This window comes from Chiroxiphia lanceolata, chromosome 1 (assembly GCF_009829145.1).
Source record: "Chiroxiphia lanceolata isolate bChiLan1 chromosome 1, bChiLan1.pri, whole genome shotgun sequence".
Lineage (NCBI taxonomy): Eukaryota > Metazoa > Chordata > Aves > Passeriformes > Pipridae > Chiroxiphia > Chiroxiphia lanceolata.
Window position 1 is genome coordinate 36,192,423 of NC_045637.1, and position 21,900 is coordinate 36,214,322.

At 36.8% G+C, this 21,900-nt stretch overlaps 1 protein-coding gene across 6 annotated transcripts in view; it reads left to right on the forward strand.

Moving 5' to 3' along the window:
• Positions 1–21,524, forward strand: part of PDE7A (phosphodiesterase 7A) — a 78,203-nt gene extending 56,679 nt beyond the window's left edge. For 5 of the 6 annotated variants that reach the window (XM_032676776.1, XM_032676923.1, XM_032676848.1 and 2 more), the window contains 10 exons: positions 5,619–5,770; positions 7,448–7,511; positions 9,367–9,462; positions 12,496–12,596; positions 14,775–14,906; positions 15,235–15,326; positions 15,972–16,116; positions 16,938–17,034; positions 18,014–18,094; positions 19,405–21,524. In XM_032676776.1, the coding sequence (XP_032532667.1) occupies positions 5,619–5,770; positions 7,448–7,511; positions 9,367–9,462; positions 12,496–12,596; positions 14,775–14,906; positions 15,235–15,326; positions 15,972–16,116; positions 16,938–17,034; positions 18,014–18,094; positions 19,405–19,616 (1,172 nt within the window). In that variant the 3' untranslated portion in view covers positions 19,617–21,524. The remainder of the gene's footprint in view (positions 1–5,618; positions 5,771–7,447; positions 7,512–9,366; positions 9,463–12,495; positions 12,597–14,774; positions 14,907–15,234; positions 15,327–15,971; positions 16,117–16,937; positions 17,035–18,013; positions 18,095–19,404) is intronic. The other variant, XM_032676992.1, reaches the window with a different exon arrangement.
• The last annotated feature ends 376 nt before the right edge of the window (positions 21,525–21,900 follow it).

Here is a 21,900-nt window from a genome sequence, read left to right on the forward strand (position 1 = left end):
TGAAATCATAGTTTTATATAATGCTTTAGTACTGAATGTCTTAAAAACTACTTGAAACTGCAAATCATGAGTGGAAAACTTACAGAAGAGTTAAATAACAGGACTTAATTTTTTAGAAAATGTTCATGGATCTAAAATAAAATATTTCTTAATGGTTTGAGGGGGATAGATGGGAAATTAGAATGCTTATGGGTCCCTCTAGTGGTGTGAAATGCTAGATAAGGCTTTCAAATTATTCATAAATAGAAATTATTTATATCCTCTAAGACCTTAGAAAGATGGTTATAAGTGACATATTAAATTGAATATTGCTTTCAAGTGTATATATTTACAGGTAGTAGAAACTTTCAGATATCATGTCATGTTTAGTGACATTATCTGCTGTGTAAAAATGATAAATGGATAGTTGGGCTTAATATGGAAAAATCGTGAGAGATTACTTCTGCTAAAAGAAGATATTTCTGTGATGCTTCTTAGGAAAAAATCTCCTGGTGGGCCTGTGCACCTCAAACTTCAGGTTTTACATTAAACATAAGGTCCATCCTCTCAAATATTGTTTTTAAATTTCTTTTTTCTGTTAGTGGCAGTGATACCTGAGATCCTCAGTTATGCTCTTTCTATTTATTGTAGCAAAACCCAGTGATTTTTATTGTGGATAATTTCCTATTTGCCTTTTGTGCTGTAGCAGGGAAGAAATGGAGGTAGAGTTCTTACACTGGGTAGCCTTGTTTCAGCCAGGATCCCATCAGAGGGTATGAGTCTTTATCTTTGCATTAAAATAAAGTTGAAACATATTGTTAGGATTTAGGTTTTCCATTAATAAAAAATTAAACCAAATCATAATTAAGCCGTCATTCTGCCTTTTGTTGACTGTCTTTACTATATGCAAGATGCAAAAATTCAGAGAGCAAATCTATCAGTGTATGATTTAGTGATATGATTATGATTCTGTGATTATCACTAGTTTTCACTTTGTATTTTTATATCAGCATGAGAAAAATAAATATTTAATATCCCTGTGAAATGTGATAAAACTTTTTTTTAGATTTTCGTGAAGAGTGACATGCTTGAAAGATTGGGAGTGGGAAGAGAGATTAAAATTAGTGTCTTGAAATACAGATGAAATCTGTTGCATGAAGGCAATATGCACTATTTTATTGCTGTATATGCATAACATTAGCAAAATAATTGATATTAGTAAACAGAATTGCTTTTTTTTTTTTAGAGAAAGAAATATTTTATTTTACCAGCATCTCAGTTAAGGTGCTTAGAAACAAGAATATAATAATTTTGATCAAACAAACAAAAAGAAAACCCCCCAAAAATTGGAAAATATTTTGGATGATATCTCTAACTTAGAAAGGAACGAGAAGAAGAACATAGGATGGCTGCTGTTGACTAGGCACAAAGACCTTACAGGTTGTGTTCTGATTCCTTGCATCAAAAGCACTTCCAAATCCTGCAGCATGCTTCTTAACATGCCTGCCATCCCAACTTTGCTTTCGTTCTCTTTCAGTTCTCAGGGCAGTAAATGGCATACTTATTTTCTTATTCTAATTTGTCTCTAAGCTGTCCTTAAGAGCATATGGTCAGTATTGGATATTAGAAAGACATTTAGCACACTGAAGGCTCCAAATGAAAGATGTTTAGGCTGGGAGGAGGGACGTCTTTGCAGCATGCTTATTCATGAGCACTCTTCATTCTTCACCACCTTCTTTCCATAATAAATACATTATTGAACCTTGATTTGGTTGGGTCTTCGAAATTAGCATCTCATTTCATGACTCATGATAGAAGAAGGTAGGCTGACATTCTCATATTAATCATGCATATAAAGAGAACTAATGTGCCAGGAGGGAAATACCAAGTTTCCATTGCACAACTGTATTTTACCAGTCCTTCCTATGAACTGGTCTTAGCTGGTCTGCTGGAACCACAAAGCAGTTGGTTTGTGTATCCTTAATAATAATTTATCTGTGAAGAAAAGGAAACAGCAGGCACGGTTGCTATCAGTGTTCCTGCAGCTGAAGAACCTGTCTTCCTCCCACCCCGTTCCTTGAAAGTCAGCTATTTTCTGTTTCAGCCTCCCTTTTAAATTAATAACCTGTCAAACCTCCGCGACTGACTCGCCTATTCTGAATTGTCTTGTGGAAAAAGTTTAGCTGTTAAAGGGAGAGAAATTTACTTTTGGGGTTGGTGTTGTCCCCCCGCATGAGGTGTTCTGGAACTGCAGGGGGATGGCAAGACTCAAGATCTCTTTTCTCAATTGGAAGTTATTCTAATCATTGCAGATCGAAATCATAAAGACTTTTAGTCAAGGTTTGTTTAGCTTGGGCTATACGTGTACAATAACTAGTAGTTCAAAGGGAAGTGCAAAGCCTGACCTCTGGGAAGAAACAGCCCCAGCTGGAAAGCAGCTTGGCTGAAAAGCACCTGAGGCTTCTGGTGGGCACTAAATTGAACATGAACCAGCCATGTGGCCTTGTTGGAAAGAAAGCAAATGGTATCCTGGGCTACATTAAGAGGAATGGTGCCAGCAGATAGAGGGAAGTGATCCTGCTCCTTTATTCAGCACTGGTGAGGCCTCACCTGGAGTCCCGTGTCCAGGTCTGGTCTCCCCCGTAAAAGAAAGACATGACATACCAGAGAGAGTCCCACAAAGGGTCAGGAAGATTAGAGGGCTGATGAGAAAAGGCTGAGCTTGGACTGTTCAGGCTAGAGAAGGCTCAGTGGGGGAACTCACCCGTGTATATGAATATCTGAAGGGAGGGTGCAAAGATGATGGAGCCAGGCTCTTTTCAGTGGTGCCCAGTGCCAGGACCAGAGGCAATGGCACAAACTGAAACCCAGGAGGTTCCCTCTGAACATCAGGAAACACTTTTCCACTGTGAGGGGTACCAAGTGCTGGTACAGGTTGCCCAAGGAGACTGTGGAGTCTCCATCCTGGGAGATACTCAAAAGCCTCTGGAACACTGTCCTGGACAATGTGGTCTGAGTGACCCTGCTTGAGAAGAGCATTTTGACCAGATGAACCCTGAAAGTTTTGTAATAAGCAGCATTGCTGCTGGGAAAGCTGGAATGATGTAGGCTTTGCTGTTTGTTTGAATTGCAGCAGCTGAAGCATTGCTCTTTTTTTTCTTCCTTTTTCTTAAAAAAGGGTAGAAAAAGTAGGATTAATGTGTAAAAGTAGTTTATGAGCTATACAAATAGGTGATAATTTAGAGAGTTTAAACATGCTAAATGTCTCAATAGCATATTGTGAAGTAAAGAGTAATAATGGTTTACAGAATAATGAAGCTTCACAGAAAACCAAGCAATTCATTTGCCTCTGTACCCAGATCATTATCAGAAAAAATACTGAAGCAAGACCATGTGCAACCCCCCACAATGGCTTACAAATACAAGTGGAATGTCTTTGCTGCCAGATTATTGCATTTCTGTGTTCTATTTTGTTCTTTGCTGCCAGGAGCTGCTGTTTTACTTGTATTACCTACATCATACTGTTCTGTCAAAGATTAACATGTATCATCTGTGACAGTGAAACTTTGTAGTATGACAACAAGAATAGGTTTTTGTTAACTCTATATATGTGGAAGAGTACTTGAGATCAAGAAAAGTATCTGCACTATTTCTCCTACTTTAAATATTTTGGTTTTTTGACATTTAGTCAAGTTTCAGACTTTTGTATGTGACTTTGTGGATATTTTAGATCATTTTATAACCCAAGTTACAACAGTTTTATATTGTTTCATTTTTCAACCTAGCAGCTTCTGTTTTCAAATTTGGATTTTAAGGGATTGGATCAAGGTTGAGGGGGAAGAACTATGCCCCTTTAATAGCAGCAGATGTATTGCTCCCTGATTCTCTGTTCTGCAGCCTGGCAAGGCTCAGATTGTAACCTCATGTTAGCAAATGTGCTTAGAAATATTGGTAGAGTAATGCAGCCTGACAGAGTCTGTTTATTTGCCTGCTGTACATGTGAACGTTGCTTTATAAGCTACCTTTATCATATGTAGTACATATATATATGTACATACATATATATATATGTATCAGTGTCTTCAGAGGAAGTGCCCTTGTCCTTGAGTATGGTAACTTGAAGAAGGATATTTCACGTGAAGTTGTCTGAATTAGCCCTGAATTTCAGTGTCTTGATAAAGTGTTTCAGGCATGTCTGAAAGAATATTCCAATTTTCTCAGTTTAATCTCTGTTAGCAAAGACTGTTCATGTGGAACGCTGCTGCGTTTGATTAGATACTGTGTGTTCATCCCACTGTCAGTTCTGTTTAGAGGTGCTTTATTACTGTGGTTTGGTAATTGGTATATTAATGAGCTAACATAGAACAGAAAGTAAGTTGGAACTTCTGCAGGGAGAAGAATTTAAATGGATAAGATTTATTTTACATAGGATTAAGCTACTTTCACTAGAAATTGCTATGGCTTTTAATTGAAGTTGTCAATAAGACTACAACTTCTCCTGTACAGCATTTTAGACTGACTTTTAAGAACAAAAGTTGTCACTCCTTACTTCACCAACTTGTAATTGCCTTATTCTTGGAAGAAGAAGAGATCTGTACTATAGAGTTGAGCTCATGCTGGTTTTGAGGATCTGCATTTTTGGAAAAGAGCCTGTTTGCATTGACTTCCTTAATACCTTATTTTTTATTTTTATTTTTTTTTTTTAGCATAAGTCATTTCAGGCAGAATGAGTGAATATCAAGATTATTGACTCTTGATTATAGAAAACTACCATTAGGGTGCTGCTGAAAAGAAAGTAAAGGCCAATTTTGGCCTTCAGTATTTCAAAATCAGAGTATCTGACTTGTTACAAAGAAATTGTAGCTATGCATAGTTTGGTCTTCAGGTTTCTCAAACACTTCAAGTATATCAAGTGGAATTGGACCTAAGCTAGCGTCAGTCATTTGAATAAACAGTTAACCTAATAAGTATAAAGCAAAATATTTGGATTAATATTTGAAAACAGGTTAAAATAATTTTCTGTTGTGTTTTCACTGTACCGGGAAAGGGATTTGCATATGCTGTGAAAATAAATGTGGTACTTGTTTGCCAGAAGAACGTAACTATCTGCAAAAGCACCAAAAGTACTTGAATGTGTTTAAAATTTTGCCAGTAGTAGAACTAAGAGATTTTCTGAGCTTTAAAATCTGTGTAGAAGTTACTCGTATGTGCTCAAAGCCTACTTGTATCTCCTGTATCAACATGCAGTTTCTGATATTCTCTTGCTGGTCTACATATTTTATGTGATTTGTTAGAGAAACGGATACACGAGAGCAGTTTTCAAAAAATAATTTGTTTGCAGTAACTATGTGTTTTTAGACAATTTCCATAATATTTCTGTCCTTTCAATAACAGAGTTCCTTAAAAAGATATGTTGCAGCTGTGATTTAAATATTTGTTTTTCTTCACAGGATGCTTACACGGAACACTTTTTTCTAAACCCTGGCTCTGTATTTATTACTAATAAAAATATCTGTATTTGTGGCTGAAACGTTTGATACCAAAAAAAAAAGCATTGGCTTTATACCAGACTTCCCTGAACACTCATCTTTTTGATAAAGGTTTTTTAGCGAGAGTGTTTATTTTCTTGTTTTTTGTAGCAAATTCTGAAATCGAAGTCTCTGTGTCTGCGAGAAATGTGAGACGGTTGCTTAGTTTCCAGCGATACCTGAGATCTTCCCGTTTTTTCCGTGGTATCACTGTTCCAAATTCTTCAAACATTTTAGATGATGATTATAATGGACAAGCAAAGGTTGGTTGCCTGATCTTTATTTTTTTAAGTATGTTTTTTAAAATGCTTGCTAGTATATATAACTGTATCACATGTTGAAAGTACAACCAAATACAAGTTTTAAGCATGTTTTTTTATATATGTATGTGTATGTATTTTTTGTGTGTTAATATAGATATATCTTAATAGATTGCAACAAACTCCTTTAATGCCTACTAGTGTACTGGGATGATTTTTGTGGCTAGTGTTTTTCTTTCTTTCTTTTTTTTTTCCTAGTAACTGGTGAATGAAGGGTGCGCTCTAAAAAAATGAAGAAAGGAAAATATATCTGTATATAAGAAATGTAGTGGAGCAATTTGGCCAACTTTTTTCTTTCATTTTTAGTCTAACATGACTAAAGAACATCTGAAAGAGTGACTACCTACTACTGCAAACTCAGTAAAATGCAGTAAATTGTTTTCTTGGGACATGTTTATGCCAAACGGACTTTTTCTTTGGTAGGCAGTTCTTCTAGAAAATAAAACTGTGATAGCTATGTATGAGGAAAACAGGTGCTGGGAAGAGAGGTAGTGTTAAAGAGAGCAGCTACCTGGATAAAAGAGTAGTGTGTTGGGGACAAAGTATGGATAGTGCTGAAGGAGACTGAACAGGCAAAGATGATTCCGATTATTCAAGATCCCAAAGGCTGTGTGTCACTGCATTTAATGCTTTTTTATTTGTCATATTGACACAAAAAAAGGAATATACTTACACAATGGACATATCCTGAACATGACCAGGCTGTGGTGTAGAAAAAAAATCTGATAACCTGGAGGATGGATCTTAAAAATGTACATGTAATTTAATAGTAAAGAGAACTTGTTGATGCTCTTGTTTTCTCAGGTAGCAGAGTTTTAATGGCTGGTAGAGAAAAGCTAAAATGCTTTTTTGCATAATTGGATTATAAAACAGCTCTACCAATCTAATGAGAATAGGAGAAGGCAGGAGTCTGTCGTAAAATGTGCTGGAGTGTGTCGTAAAATGAGGTATTTCTCATACAGGTAGGGGAGGCAGAGATTGGGATTACTGAACTCTGGTGAGGCCTCGTGTGATGTTTGGTGTTCTTGCTGATCCCTTTTGCTGGAAGGACAGTTCATGTGAAGCTGCTGAGAAGACATGCTAGTTCAGTGAGGTGGAAAGTCAAAAGCTAGGTCTGTAAAGAATTTAAAATGCATTATGGCTCATATAATGGGTCAAATGCAAATGGCTCATATATCTAGTAAATCATCTAGATACTATTTCTCTTCTATAAGCAGGGGAAAGACAGAAAATGAGGTCAAAGACCACAGATTTCTTTTCTAGTTCATTGAAAAACTGAAGTCTGAATGCAGTGTCTTTCTGTCATATTATTTCTGGGTTTAACCTAATTGTTTTAAATTGTGTCTTACTTCTTTTGAGAAGTTGACTAAAGGATGAAAGGAAAATCTCCAACCAGTTCTGTCAAGGCACTTCTCATTTTTTTTCGGTTTTTTAATTTGTAAGATGTATTTTTAAGTTTTTCAGTTATCAGACAAATTTAATTATTCTTTTACTACTATTTTTTTTGTATGTAGAAATCCTAAGACTTGATCTGTCTCTTAAATCTTAAATACTCCTCCAGGTTACAGGAAGATAGACATACGCTGATTAAAAGATGACAGCTTTTGTGTTTTCTTTCAGTGTATGCTGGAGAAGGTTGGAAATTGGAATTTTGATATTTTTCTGTTTGATAGACTGACAAATGGTGAGTTTGCTTTTGCTGTTTCATTTGTGTTTTATCTCCTAGCATAACTTAACTGTGGCACTTGTATTGCAGTATATGATTCACTAAAAAGCACAAATTTCATCAGGTAGTACTTTTTGGTTTAATAGTGTTTAATCTAAGTCCTAGTTTGCCTGGTCACTCCATTAAAATAATGATGCTGTCAGTGCTGATGATAAACATTGATTTGTAGAAGAACCCCTTCATGTACTTTGTACTTTCTGTTCTCTTTCAGTAATTTGTAGTAGTAATTTGATATAAATTAACAAATCATTTTACTGTCTTAGATTTTTTTTCAATTATGGGTTTGCTGGTAATTTATATGCTTGTATCCAAAAGGTCATTTATATTGAACAAGTATTTTTCTGATAAATTTAAAGTTTGATAGTTCTATTGCTTTATAGTGCAATAAGAAGGCACACTGGTGTGAATGCATTATAATTTGGACATGTAATAGAATACCTGGAGAATTAGGAGTTGAGGAGAGAGAAGCTGCTGTATGCACAGCTTGCACAAAATAGAAAAAGGAAGAGAGCATCGTGGTTAGTTTTGTGTGCCCATTACAAGTAGCAGTAGGAGCTACAGAAGTATTTGGTTAAAAAAACACCAAAGTATTGTTTAATTTATGGACACACAGAAAAGAGATCTGTAAAAGTGCTGAAAAGGAGGAGGGAGGGCTGCTGCAGTGGGTAGGGTGAATATTTATATCATAATCACAGTGATGGAAGCTGAATTTTGAATAAAATGGAAGGAGGAGATCAGCAAGTCCAGCGTCACAACGACATTTGTGACAGTGTGGGAAGAGAATGAAGGGCAGCTCTTGCAGGTCTTACATCATATGGAGTAGGTAGCAGAATTGCAATTAGAGTGTTTAAAGTTTTGCATCCTAATTAAGTAATTTTAGGAGGACATTTTGATCAGGCAGCCTTGTTCTTGAAAGTTTTTAATGGCAGAATGCTGTATACAAAACTCTGCTGGATGAGCTGCCCTGGGTGAACCTCTAAGAAACAAATTACCCAGTAGATGTTCCAAGAATTGCATAATTCATTGTGAGGAAGTGGCATGCACATGAGAATACATTAAGCCCAGTAATAAGCAAGGTTTAGCAGAAAGTTTTGTCCTTTTGTACCTCAATTTCTGTCTGTGCTAGGTTCTTTAATGCTAAATGAAGATTGTCAGCCATGACATTGTTTGCAGAGCAAATAATGGGCAAGCTATTTCAAATAAACATTTTGGGCTATTCCCTGTCTCTTGCAGTTTTACCTATTTTACCATTGCAAACGATTATAATATAGCTATGGGTAGGTGAAGGATATTGTAAGCGTGTAATAGTATGCGTTTCCTGCAAAAACTTTTTCGTAGAGTTCTGGGTAAAATAAGGAGAAGTTCAGCAAAATACATGACAAAAATGAGAGCATATTTACAATGTGAGCTAATCAATAGTGTTGACTTTTCTCTTTGCCTGATCATTTTTGTCTTTGGCTTTCAGTTGTCTGTGATATGTTGCATAAAGTTACTTACAAAGTTGAATGTCATTGTAATGGGTTTGCATGTTGAAACCTGTTGATTTTCTTAGTGTTCAGTAACATTTTCCTCCTATCAGTTGACAGTGGAGAGTTGGTGAATTTATTATCCTTAATCAAAACCCGTGGTTATTACTAGAAACAGCTAATGGAATCTTGTCATGCAGTAAGATTTAAAAACTTATCATAAATTGGTGTAGAAAAATTTGCTTGTATAATTTTTGTGACCAATTTGTTTGAAATAATACATTTCTTATGAAAGAGTCACTGATTTCATGGCTTCCAATGAATTAGTATTTTCATCTTATTTTTAGGAAACAGTCTAGTCAGCTTAACCTTTCATCTGTTTAATCTTCATGGACTAATTGAACACTTCCAATTAGATACGATGAAACTTCGTAGATTTTTGGGTAAATACAGCTTTTTATTATGATGAATATTGCTGCTTTGTTATACCTTAACTGAAGTGCTGGTTGTAGTTTAGCAGTAAGGTTTGAAGGGTATTAATGCAGTCCAGATCGTGCAGTGATTTAAATTATGTTGATTGAGACGATCTCTCAAAGTTTCTATGAGTACAGAACTTTCTGTGTTAAATCCAAACAAGTATTAACAAGTGTAGTAGTTCCATAGCTGATGTTGTATTCCATTTATTAAATCTAAATAATCAGAAATATATGTGACATTGTGTGACATTTGTATTGAGAAAGGCTGGACAGCTCCTTTCTTTTAATATTCAGTTCTGCATTGATCTTTGCTTCCCAGTGATATAGTTTCCTAACTGTATGGAATATGTAAGCTTGGCTGGATTTACTGGTGCCAGTTTGATGCTGTCTCGGGCTTGCTCAAACTCTTATACAAGTAAGCACTGTTCTGTGGGTATAGTTTCTCCCTAAGCAGAGTGCAGGACAATTTTACTTGAACATTTGGGCCTGCAGCACTGAAATACTTTGATGGAAGGAACTGTAAATACAACGTGGAATATTCAAACCAAGAAGTACATTCACTCAACAGCTGAATGAGCTGTCTTTCTGCATCCCAATGCCATAGGCAGGCACTGGTGTGCAGCGTCTTTCCATTGGTTTTTCTGTGACAGTCAGTACCTTTAATTTTGTGAAGTGGGAATGATTTTTTTAACTGAGCAGGAGAAACGAGTTTCTGGTCCTTTTTAGCAGGCTTTCACAGTTCCAGAGAAAACAATTCTGTGGTTACAAAGTTTGTCATTTAACAGAGGAGAAATCACATTTGGAAGGCTTTTCTCCCCTTTCAAATAAGGGGATGTTTTTGTTCTCTTTCAGCTTAAAAAAAAAAAAGATTAGTTCTGTCTTGCATTTCACGTTGCTTCAAAGTGGACTCAATTCCTTCCAGTTTCAGAAGTGTAAATTGGCCAATCTTAATGACTGATATATTGAAATGGGAAGAAAATTATTATAGAAATCCAGTCTTAGACTGCTTGAGTTGTAACTGAGTGTGGTTTGTCTTTCTCATCTTGCTTATCTTCTGGTTAGTTGAGATTTAGCAAATCATAATACTTGAAATGAAAGACTAGTTAGGAATTAGTTAGCTGGTTATCAAAAGATAACTAATAGTTTTAACTACATATGATTACTCAAAGTCATAAGTCACTAAAATGAGATTAGACTTGGAAGAAGGCAAATTTTTATTCTAATTTTGAAAGTCACCACCTTTCCCTTTTGTTAATGCCTTCTACTTAATGTCACTGAGAAGAACATTTCTTATGTCTGTCCTAGTACATCTGTCAAATCAAGGAACCTTTCTTCCAAATGCAGCTCATCATGAATGCAGTTCATTCTTTTCTTTTGCTACCTCTTGTACTCCAGTCCACAATAATCTGAAGATCAGATTCTGGAAGACTAGGACAGAACAAGTGGTCCATAGTACCATGTAAAATTCACTTTATTTGGGAATTTACTGGAATCTTTTTAAGTAGAAAAATCTGGTTTTAGTTCTCAGTAAGATCTCAACATTTTATTTTTGTATATATATACATATATATATGTTTATACATATACATAGTCTTTCAGTGATTACCAAAGGTTACTTGGAGATCTGCATCCTCCTACTATGTGTTTTCAAGTTCTTATTCCAAACCTGAACAGGGGGAGAGAAAATACAACGTACTCTATTCCTGAAAACATAGGGTGATTGTGCTATTCCGGTTCAGACAAACCACGATCAAAATTTTGACCTAGGTCTGCTTTATTAAATAAGTCAGAAAAATTGTAAACTTCAGGTAGCTTGACCAGCCTGTGAAACCACAAAAAAATTAAGGACATCTGCATTCGTGCACTTGATGTGAGGAACAGGTGGGAGAGAGTTCTACTGCAGGTTGATAGAGCTCAAAGACATTTATTTTCATCATTTTTTATATGAGCTGTCAGCTATGCATTGAGTAGTTTAGAGATTATGTGATGGTTACAGTATTTTGACTTTTCATGAACCACAGCTCTTCACAAATACCACGTCAGTAATGCTGTAACATTGCAATCACAATTACATGGACCATTTTGGCTTGTCAGCTGAGTAGAAAAAGAGGTTGTAGGCATGTTTGTTTGATGGGACTGACTGATTGTAGTCAGCCAGGAAAATATTCTTTTAGGTTTGCTTGAAAGAACTAGTGTGTTGTATCAGGCCAAACCTTACAACAATCAAACTGCATTCTATTTCAGATCTTTTTCCCCTCCATCCTTTTTAACATTATAGTTTTTTCATTCCATGTACTTGACCTAATGTTGATGCCGTTTAAAGAATTCTACCTATACTGTTCAAAGACATCCAGGAAGATGAATGAAAGAGGAGAAACCAAGGAAGAAGTTAAATAGGGAATATTGAATTTAGGAGTAGGTAGTCAGACCATCATCTAACAAGATTCTTTTCTAAATTGCATGTAGGCTTAAATTGTCCTGAGTGAGGTATAAGATGCCTAAAAAAGCATAGAGGTGGCTTTCCATGACCACTTTCCTGAATGGGAAAGAAAAGCACTTCATATGACAGAAATGCAGTGCCTAATTCCTCTGATTCTGTCTGTTTTCAAGGCCTGATATGGGATCCTCCTGATGCTTTGGTAAACAGCATCATCATTTTGTATTCAGGGTTACCTCATGGTTTGGACAGTCTAGATTATCAAAGGGAGTCTTCTCTGGGAAGGTCTCAGAGTCTCTCAGATTATATACTGATTTAAAGTTGTTTAATTTTGCTCTGAGATGACTTTCACATGTGGTTGATTTCCTTTAGAAAATACTATTTCTTCACACAGAAATGGTATACCTGTGTTGTGGTTCAGCTGATGATTTACTGACTGTGATGTTTTCATGTGTATGTGATTTGGGATATTGCTTATTTCTGTGCCTAGTAATGGAATATAAAATATTGCTTAAAAAACCTGTTATTTTATTTAAATTTGGATATATGTTATTTTCCTGCAGTTATGGTTCAAGAAGATTATCACAGTCAAAACCCTTATCATAATGCAGTTCATGCTGCTGATGTGACTCAGGCCATGCACTGTTACTTAAAAGAGCCCAAGGTAAGGGAGTGTTCTCACTTGCATATCACGTGTATGTACAGAAATATGTGCATTTGTGTGTGTGCATATGAATGTATTGTGTGTGCATATCACAGAATCATTTAGGTTGGAAAAGGCCTCTGAGATTGAGTCCAACCTATGACCCAACAGCACCATGCCAACTAGACCATGGCACAAAGTGCCACATCCAGTCTTCTCTTGAACACCTCCAGCTGGCTCCACCACCTCCCTGGGCAGCCCATTCCAATGCTTAACAACCCTTTCTGTGATGAAATTGTCCAGTGTCCTAATGTCCAACCTGAACCTCCTCTGATGCAGCTTGAAGCTGTGTCCTCTCATCACTAGTTGCCTGGCAGAAGAGGCTGACCCTCACTTGGCTACAACATCCTTACAGGTAGCTGTAGAGAGTGATAAGCTTGTGTATCTATATATACGAATACATACATGCATACATATGTGTATATGTATATATATAGAAACCTAAGAACCCAACAAGACACAGTTTTCAACTTTCTATTGCTCTCTCTGTTGCTGAGGTTGTGGGTTCACACTTAGCAATGTGCTTTTCTTTTTTCCCCTCTTCTGAGCTGACACTGTTTCTTGTGTGATTTCACATTGGACCAGAGTAGGGAATTAAGGTTGCAGCTGTTTAACATAGTGCTGTGCCCCAAGACATTTGCATAGAATTGTAGCCTGAGTCAGAGCTAGCAATAATAAACTTGTGTATTTATCATTTGGGGTGGGGTTTTTCCCCCAGAAACTACTGTTACCCTTGCTTTGCTCATCTTTGATGTCACTGAATAGGATGCTTCTGCTAGAGGCAGTTGGTAGCATTACATTAGGACTTCTCTTTGGCCTTTCTTTTTAAGAAACGGCAGAGTTATAGACACTAAGGAGCTGAGCTGGTTGAGTGTTTGTTCCTCCCTACTTGGACTGCTGTCAGGCTGCTCTGAGTGATTGGACAATTTTAGGACTAAATCCTATTCTTCTGTATTAAATTGAAAACTGCAGTGCTTTATAGCCAGGTGAGACAGACACGTTATCTACCTTGATGCAGGTTATCACCAGTCTGGTATTCCCTTGAATAGTATAGCTCCTTATTCTGCTTCTGAAGTAAAACCAAGTAAGTTCTGGCTCCCTTGATATTTTTCAGAGGCTCTTTGCCCACTCCTCCCACTCAGTTTCTCAGTGCTGCTCTCAGATCAGTTGGTGCAGTGAGCCAAATCAGAGCTGATACATGATGAGCTTTTTTATGGCATGCAGTTTGGAAGCTCTGAGCATTTTTTATTTAATACTCATGATGGAAGTTTTGTGATGCTTTAGATACAAGTATAGACTTTGTATTTTTAGTAACATATACAGCTACAGATTCTGTTGCACCAGAGTGCTTTATAAACATGTGAGGCATGATAGATGGCAAATGCAACAGGGAATATAAACTTCTGTCCACGCAGGGTGTTTACTGCATTTCACCTTTGTATGGGCAGAATTATCCTCTCTGTTTTAGTGCAAGCTAGACTTTCTGACTAAGTCTAACTCACAAACCTCCCAATTGTAAGTCGTAACAGCTATGAGCAGTGAAAGTAAGCCTGTGCAGGTGAATGCTGAGTTAATTGACATATATTGAAAATATTTACTTGTGACACAGTTTCCTCGTTGTTTCTGGCCCTGCTAGACTTTTAAATATAATTTCACGTAAGAGTAGAAATCCATTCTGAACAGTTCTAAAGTCTTCCAGAGTATTAATTTCTTCCCTTTAAGAGGAAGGGTTTTTTATGCTTTCTAAAATATAGTATATATTTAAAGCAGAATTGACACATACAGATGGACTCAGTAAATGACAGGTAGAGTTAATTTTAAGAATTTGCTGCTTTTATGGGATCTGCTTAGGAATAGTACTTCATTACCAGACAGAAAGTAGGATTTTGTGTGCCAGTGTTGATTTCAAGACTGAACCTTCTCATTCAGAAAGAATAATGCTTAAACCATTGTTGAAATTTTTTAGCTTTGAGTGGGGCAATACTGTGCAAAGTCAGTGGAATATTAGTTTTACATCTTCAAAATTTTCTCTGAATTTCTGTTGGCTGTTAATTACTAAAAAACAAAAAAATGCAACACTCGTGCACTTTCTCTAAGGGCATACTTGCATTACTAACATTTATTGGTTTTGCCTTGCAGCTTTCCAAATCTTTAACTCCGTGGGATGTTCTGCTCAGTTTAATAGCAGCTGCCACACATGACTTGGATCACCCAGGCGTTAACCAACCTTTCCTAATTAAAACAAACCATTATTTAGCGACTTTATATAAGGTAAGAACAAAATCAGTTGTTTTGTTAAAGCCTGGTTTGGAGAATGCTTGAGTAGTACAGAAAAAGAGTATAAATTGTGATGTGTTTAGCTAGTGGTACGTTTGAATCCAGACATCGTTTTCATGCCACTGTGATAAAAAAATGTGCAAATTAACAGCATATTTGGGGTTTGTGAGTTTTAACCTCTTTGGGAAAAAAAAAAAGAAGGAAGAAATAAAAACACCAACTCCAAAACACAGCAAAACTTTCTGGTCTGCTCTTGGTATACAGCTCTGCAGTTTAAGAAAAAGGCATTGACTGATAGGTGTTATTCCCTTTTCATTCGCAGAATACCTCAGTATTAGAGAACCATCACTGGAGATCGGCAGTGGGGTTGCTGAGAGAGTCTGGTTTATTTGCACATATGTCATTAGAAAACAGGTATGTTTATACCGAAGAGTATAGATTAGTTTAAGACGCAAGCAAGCTGTCACTTAAGTAAGACAGCCTTGCAAAACAAGATGAATTACTGCATGGCAGTTTTGAATACAAAATGTAGATGATGATCTATTTTAAGAATTCCTGGATACTGTGCTGGTGGAGTAGAGCAGTTCGTGGTGCAACGTGATATCCGGAAAATAACATTTACTGTGAGCACATTGAAGAAGTGTATTCATGTAGACAAGCACCTGTTCAGATTAAACTTGGCAGCCTTTTCTTGTTCTGCCACCACAACTGTAGTTTAAAATAGACCCTCTTCACCTACTCTAACAAGAAATAATCCTGAAATAATTAGTTTGTGCATTTTTAAGAACAAAAAAAAGGGAGAGGTGGGGAGAAAAGAAGGTAAAAGCTGTTTTGAAATCTTCTTGAAAGCTGCCAGTGAAATGTCCTGGTGTTTCTGTGGATGTTGTAAGACTTTTTCAGCAAAAGAAAACAAACAAACAAATGAAATAGTTCAGTGAAAATACTGATTATAAAGCTTGTATTTGTATAATAATAAATATGATAAAAGGACATCTCAGTCTTGTGATGACTATTGTTCTTAATTGTTATGCTTTGAATGTTTGGTATCACTAATTTCAGGCAGCTGATGGAAAGCCAGATAGGCGATCTCATTCTTGCCACAGACATCAGTCAGCAAAACGAGTATCTGTCCATGTTTCGATCCCATTTGGATAGAGGAGACCTATGTTTAGAGAATGCAAACCATCGGCACTTCATTTTACAGGTGATCTTTTTGGGAATATTTTTGAAAACATCATTTTAGCGTAAAAATAATTTACTTAAAAATGCTAAATACTACTTCTACCAGGCTTTCTCCTCCTTTCAAAAGCAGAATTATCTTCTAGTCATTCAATTCCCTTCCCCAGCACTTCTCCCGAGTGATGGTGAGTGTTGCTAAGTCTCGTAACTTAAAGCTACTAAAGCAAGGAGAGTTGTTTTTCCAAGAGAGGGTTTAGCTTTTCTAACAACTCCATTGCAACCTCAGAATTGGGAAATGCTTTGTCAGAACATTTTTTGGGAAAGGAAAGCACTACTGTCGTGAATCAGTTTGCAGCTGTGCTAGTGAGCTTTAAAAAACTTTAAAAACAAAACCCTTGAAATTATTTTTAGATTTGTAGACATTTTCTTATTAGGTTCATATTGTGGACTATAAAAAAACTTTAACAAACAAATGAGAAGTTCTGTCTTGTGCAAACCATTGCTAAAAATATGAGCTTCAGAGCCAGAAATGGAAAATACTGTTTGCTTACTTTGATGTTTCTTTTTTCTGAATTTTTTTTTGGCTCCTTTACCAGTGAATATACTAAATATAGTGCCCCTGAAATACTTTGACTTGCCTGAATTTCCATATTACTCAGGGATGATCATGAGATTTGATAGTTCCCTGAATGTTTTTTAAATATTGCGGAAGATAAGTTTGGAGCACAGATGTTAGGTAGGTTTGTTATTCAGAAAAGTTAAAATAATCTGCTGTAAGGAAATAAATAATTACAGGTGCTTCTGTTGAAGGGAAAGATGGTCTAACACTGTGTGTTAACTTGTTAGATGGCTTTGAAGTGTGCGGATATTTGTAACCCCTGTCGGACGTGGGAGCTGAGCAAGCAGTGGAGTGAAAAAGTAACAGAGGAGTTCTTCCATCAAGGTAAGAGTAGAATTATCTGTTAGTATACCATATATTTATAGCATGGAAAGAGCATCATGAGTCCTAGTCCATTTATATTTAGGACTAACAGAGATGTACAGTGCAGTATGGGATTTTTTTCCTTTCATGGGTTGTGCTTCTTGCAAAAGGTCGGAATTACTAAAACTCATTGAAGAATCTGCTTAGAATCTGAACCTAGAATGGCTGGTGCAACCTGAAAGGTGCTTCAGATAAGTAATTATGGCTGCTTTAAATTTACCTAGTGGCTTCAGTAAATTATGAAATATGTTCATCACATGTCTTCAATATTTAAACTTGAGCTGTGAGGCCTGTTGGTAAGCAGGTGAGAGCCAGGGAGATTTGTAGTTACCGTGCAGTTATGACTACTTATATAAGCAGTTAATAAAGCTTGTAATTAACTTAATGTAATGGAGTGAATTTCCTCCATTATTATTAAATTTTAATAATAAAACTAAGGCTAGTTTAGCTGACTTGAGACCTGCTAATATGCACATGGATATGATAAATGGGGAACAGACTGCTTTATTTGCTGTTATCCACATGAGGCTTAATCTTTGGTAAAGGTGATGGGGAGGCAGAACCACAGATTGTCTTTAGCCAGAAATTTCTGAATGCTGAGCTATTCTCTTCTGTATTACTAAGGGGGGATTTTAATTTGTCATTTCTATGACAGTCTAGGAAGCTTTGTGAGGAAGAGGATGTTAATCCTTCAGTAGACTAGTGGTTCTATGTTTTTTGTTTAGTTAGTGTTTGATGAAAAATAGTATTTAAATACAGTATTTATAAATACTGTTAGTCTCACTGACAGATCTACTTGGATTTTTTTGGAGATGGGGAGAGAAGTAAATGCATTCTACCATCTGCAAGACACCATCCTGGCACAGCTCACCTCTTTTGGTGTTTGATTTGAGTCTGGACCATATGACTTAACAGTTGTATTATACTTTTGTTTCTTTAGGTGATATTGAAAAAAAATATCACTTGGGTGTGAGTCCACTTTGTGACCGACAGACAGAAACTATTGCCAACATCCAGATTGGTAACTACAGCTCAGTTTATTTCAGTAGATTTCTTTAGGATGCAATTTGAAAGAAGGACTTTTTGGGTACATTTGCTAGAGGCTGTACCTGCTCTGTGTGTGTGTGGCAGCACTTCATAACGAAGAGCACTTTTATTTCAATTTGCTGTATAACACTTCTGGATTGAACTGTTTACAAGAGGTACTGCACTGACAGCCCTGGAGACCTGGGCCTCTCTGTTTCCTTACAGAACAGGTACAGCATGGGAGTCAGCTGTCTGACTTCTCCCTGAACTGCTGCTGCCTGGAACTTTCCTGGTCTGAAGTGGCTATTTTGGGAAGAGGAGAGTTCCTTCCCCTTGCCATGTGGTCTTGGGTGCCTTTTGCAGCGAGATTGCCACCATAGGGCTGTAGCTCTCTGGGTTTAGCTTTCTGGAATGTCAGCATTTCCTTTAAATGCAGCCTTTAAGGAGGGTGGTGGACAGAGATTTGATGGAGAATGGTGAATAGCCATTATATTAATAGTTTTTGCTAAATTCAGTTGGATTTAAAATAGTATAATGTCCTCTTATTTTAATAAAAGTTGCTTATGTAGGTTGAAAAGGACTCAGTTAAAAGCACAGTAAAGAAAAGAATAAATTTGACCACAAACGCAGTATTAATTATGCTTTAAATTGACACAAAAGCTGATGTGTTCAATAAGATGCACTGGTTTAATTTAGAATATTAGGAAAACATACATTTCCATAATTGACAGATTCAATTTTGGTCATCTTACCCTTGAGTTTTTGGTTCATGGAAGTAGACAGTGCACATAAGAGAACATGTGCATATGCACAAAGTTGTATATAAACACACAAACAAGTATATAAATGTGTGTTAATGTTTTGTGGCCTTGTTTAAAAAATTTCTAGAATTTATATTTTAAAATACTTTTAGCTGGCTTAATATTGTGAATGTTATATTCTTTTTTTCCCCCCTGTTTAGTATAGTTCAGACTGTCTGTGAGGTAATTCATTATAAAATTCCCCCATGTTCCTCAATATTTTCCTTTATTTGGTCATTGCTGTGAAAGAAAGAGGGTTAATTTGTAATCCAGTGTACTGCTGCTGTTCTGACTGATTAGTAAAATCTTTTATATTTTGAGAGATTATTTTGTAAAGATGCCCTAAATATTGAAATGAATTTTTAAATGCACATTGGAGAACAGTAGTTTGACAGATTTACATTTTGCTATTAAATTCTATTTCAAATATTTAGGTTGAGGATTTTCATTTTTCTCTGGGTTCGTTTTCTGGTTTTCATTTGTCTCTGTTTGCTTGTTTTTGAAGGTTTTATGACCTACTTAGTGGAACCTCTGTTTGGGGAATGGGCCCGGTTTTCCAACACCAGGCTGTCCCAGACAATGCTTGGCCACCTGGGACTGAACAAGGCAAGCTGGAAGGGAGTGCAGAGGGAACAGTCTGGCAGTGGTGACGATGTTGACCCTACTTTTGAGGAAATGGACTCAGACATATTACCTCAGGAACCTCGATTGTCCTGACCTCAGTCCTCATGACAAAACTGCCTCTTCTATTGGTATCTGCACGGTTGGATTAAAGGAGATACGTGCCAGCCCAAGGTTTTGGTAAAATGGTAAAATGATGCCAGCATTATTTATTTCCAAGTTTTCCTTTGACACAGACCATTTGAACCAGAATTTTTTTAAGCCGCAAGATTTGAACATAGAGCAATATGCACCCACCTCAGCTGGTTTTCGTTCGGAACCTTGAATATGCAAAGCACAGCAGTGACTGAGCCTTGGAGCAACAGGACGAAAGCTTCATTGTGCCACACGTGGCTTGGGTTTTTTGGTGAAATTTGGAATACGGTCTTCAAATCTAAAACTTGAGATGGATTGTTCCACTCCCTTGGAATTTAGCAAGACTTGCATAAATGTGTTCAAAGCATACCTTCCACTCAGTCCCTGTTTTAATACGGAAATGTGAAGTGCCCATCCTCTGCTGCCTCTGGCAAGACTTGATGTTTACAAATGTACTCTGAAACTGTCGGTTCTAGACTTAACCTTTGCGCATGGCTGTGAAGGAACCACTAACTTCAGTTTTTTGCTTTTTTAAAAGAAAAAGATCAAATCTGAGACTGCAGCTCTCTTTTCTTTGGATGCCAGAAAAGCCTCCCATTTGCCATAATTTTGTTTGTGCACTGGGAGCTGAGCATTCATCATAGAGCACAGCCAAGCTTTACTCCAGTGCTATATGGGAATGCAATTTTTTAACAGCAACAAAACACTTCTGAATCTGGGAAGGGCGGGGTGGGGGTGGGGGGAAGCGTCTGAACTGCATTGCGATTCTGCAGTGGGAACATCGCATGTTGTTCTCACTATTGTACACTTGAACTGCACATGCAAGAAAAAGGTGGAATGTCTAAACACCATAATCAGCTCAGGGTATTTGCCAATCTGAAATAAAGTGGGATGGGAAGCGTGTCCTTCAGAACAAGGGTACAAATGCCCCTTTCGCTGCAGCGTGTGTGTATGTGTGGGTGTGTGAGTACGTTTGGGACGGGGAGGGCGGGAGGGCTCGGGGAAGGGTTTGAACGGCAACATTGTTTTCTTTTATTTTTTTTTAATTTATTCTTTTAGAATGTGACAATTTCATGAACAGCCACACTGGGGAGGAAACTGTAACAAATTGCTACAGATGCCTTAAACTATGCACAAAGCTAAGTGACCAAATTTGTTTTTGATTTGAAAAAAAAATAATAAAAAAAAAGTGCATTGTTTACGTATTCCTCCCTCTACTGAAACATTACCCACTGATGGGTTTTTGATGGGAAAAGGAGAAAATGTTTTTTAGGACAAAATTAAAGGACTAATTTTAAACTTAAAACATTCCATTTTTGTAATTTGTTTTACATTGTTTTAAGTACAGTAAGCACAACTGTAATCTAGTTTGAGAAACTGGTGCTTTCTTTTAGTTCATTTGTATTTCCCTGTTATTATTGTAAAAGACTGTTTATTAATTCTGTTTACAGTTTGTTGCAACAGCCATTTTTGGGAGAGAGCTTCAGCGTAAAGCCATTTGTAAAGGCTTTGCCATATTCATTTTAATACGTGCCTGTTGCTGTTAACTTTTAATTAATAAAACAAAATCTTTTCACATTATGCTCCTGTACATTTAAGTTACGACTGAGTCCAGCGTTGTGGAAAGGTACCTAAGGTTGCAGTCAGCTTCCACTGTAAAACTAAGCCAACTTTTGGATTTGAAAATACTAGTCCTCATATGCCAAAATTTATTGCCTCTTGAAGCTTGGCCTTTTACTGTTTGAAAAGCAAATCCTGACTTACCTGATTGTTTCCCTTCTAAAATTGTTTATTCTTTCATGTTCCCTGAAGTAGTATCATTAATCTCAAAGTGGCCATGTTTAAAGAAATAAATTTCTAGTGAAACCATTCTGTTGAACCTGCGTGAACTTCCTTCCTTCGCTGTCAGTGCAAGTTCTTGCTGTTGTCTGACTCCAGCAGAGAAGGATCAGATGGGACAATGAGCTTTGGTTGTAACTTGAAGGAACAGAAAAGCACTTTTTAACAGCTAGTCTTTGAAAGGGCAACACTTTCCAGTGGTGTTTGAAGCTGTGAGAACACAGAGGTAATGACTGCGTGTGAGTAACTTACTACAGAGAAGCTGCAGCTAAGCTTCCCTGCAGCCTGGGCAGGTTTGTAGGGTTAAATGTGGGAAAGTACTGATTCCTCTTGCACTGTTTTGAATAAAAACATGTGACAAGACTGCAGCTATTTTCAAAACGACCACTGAAATCATTACCTGATG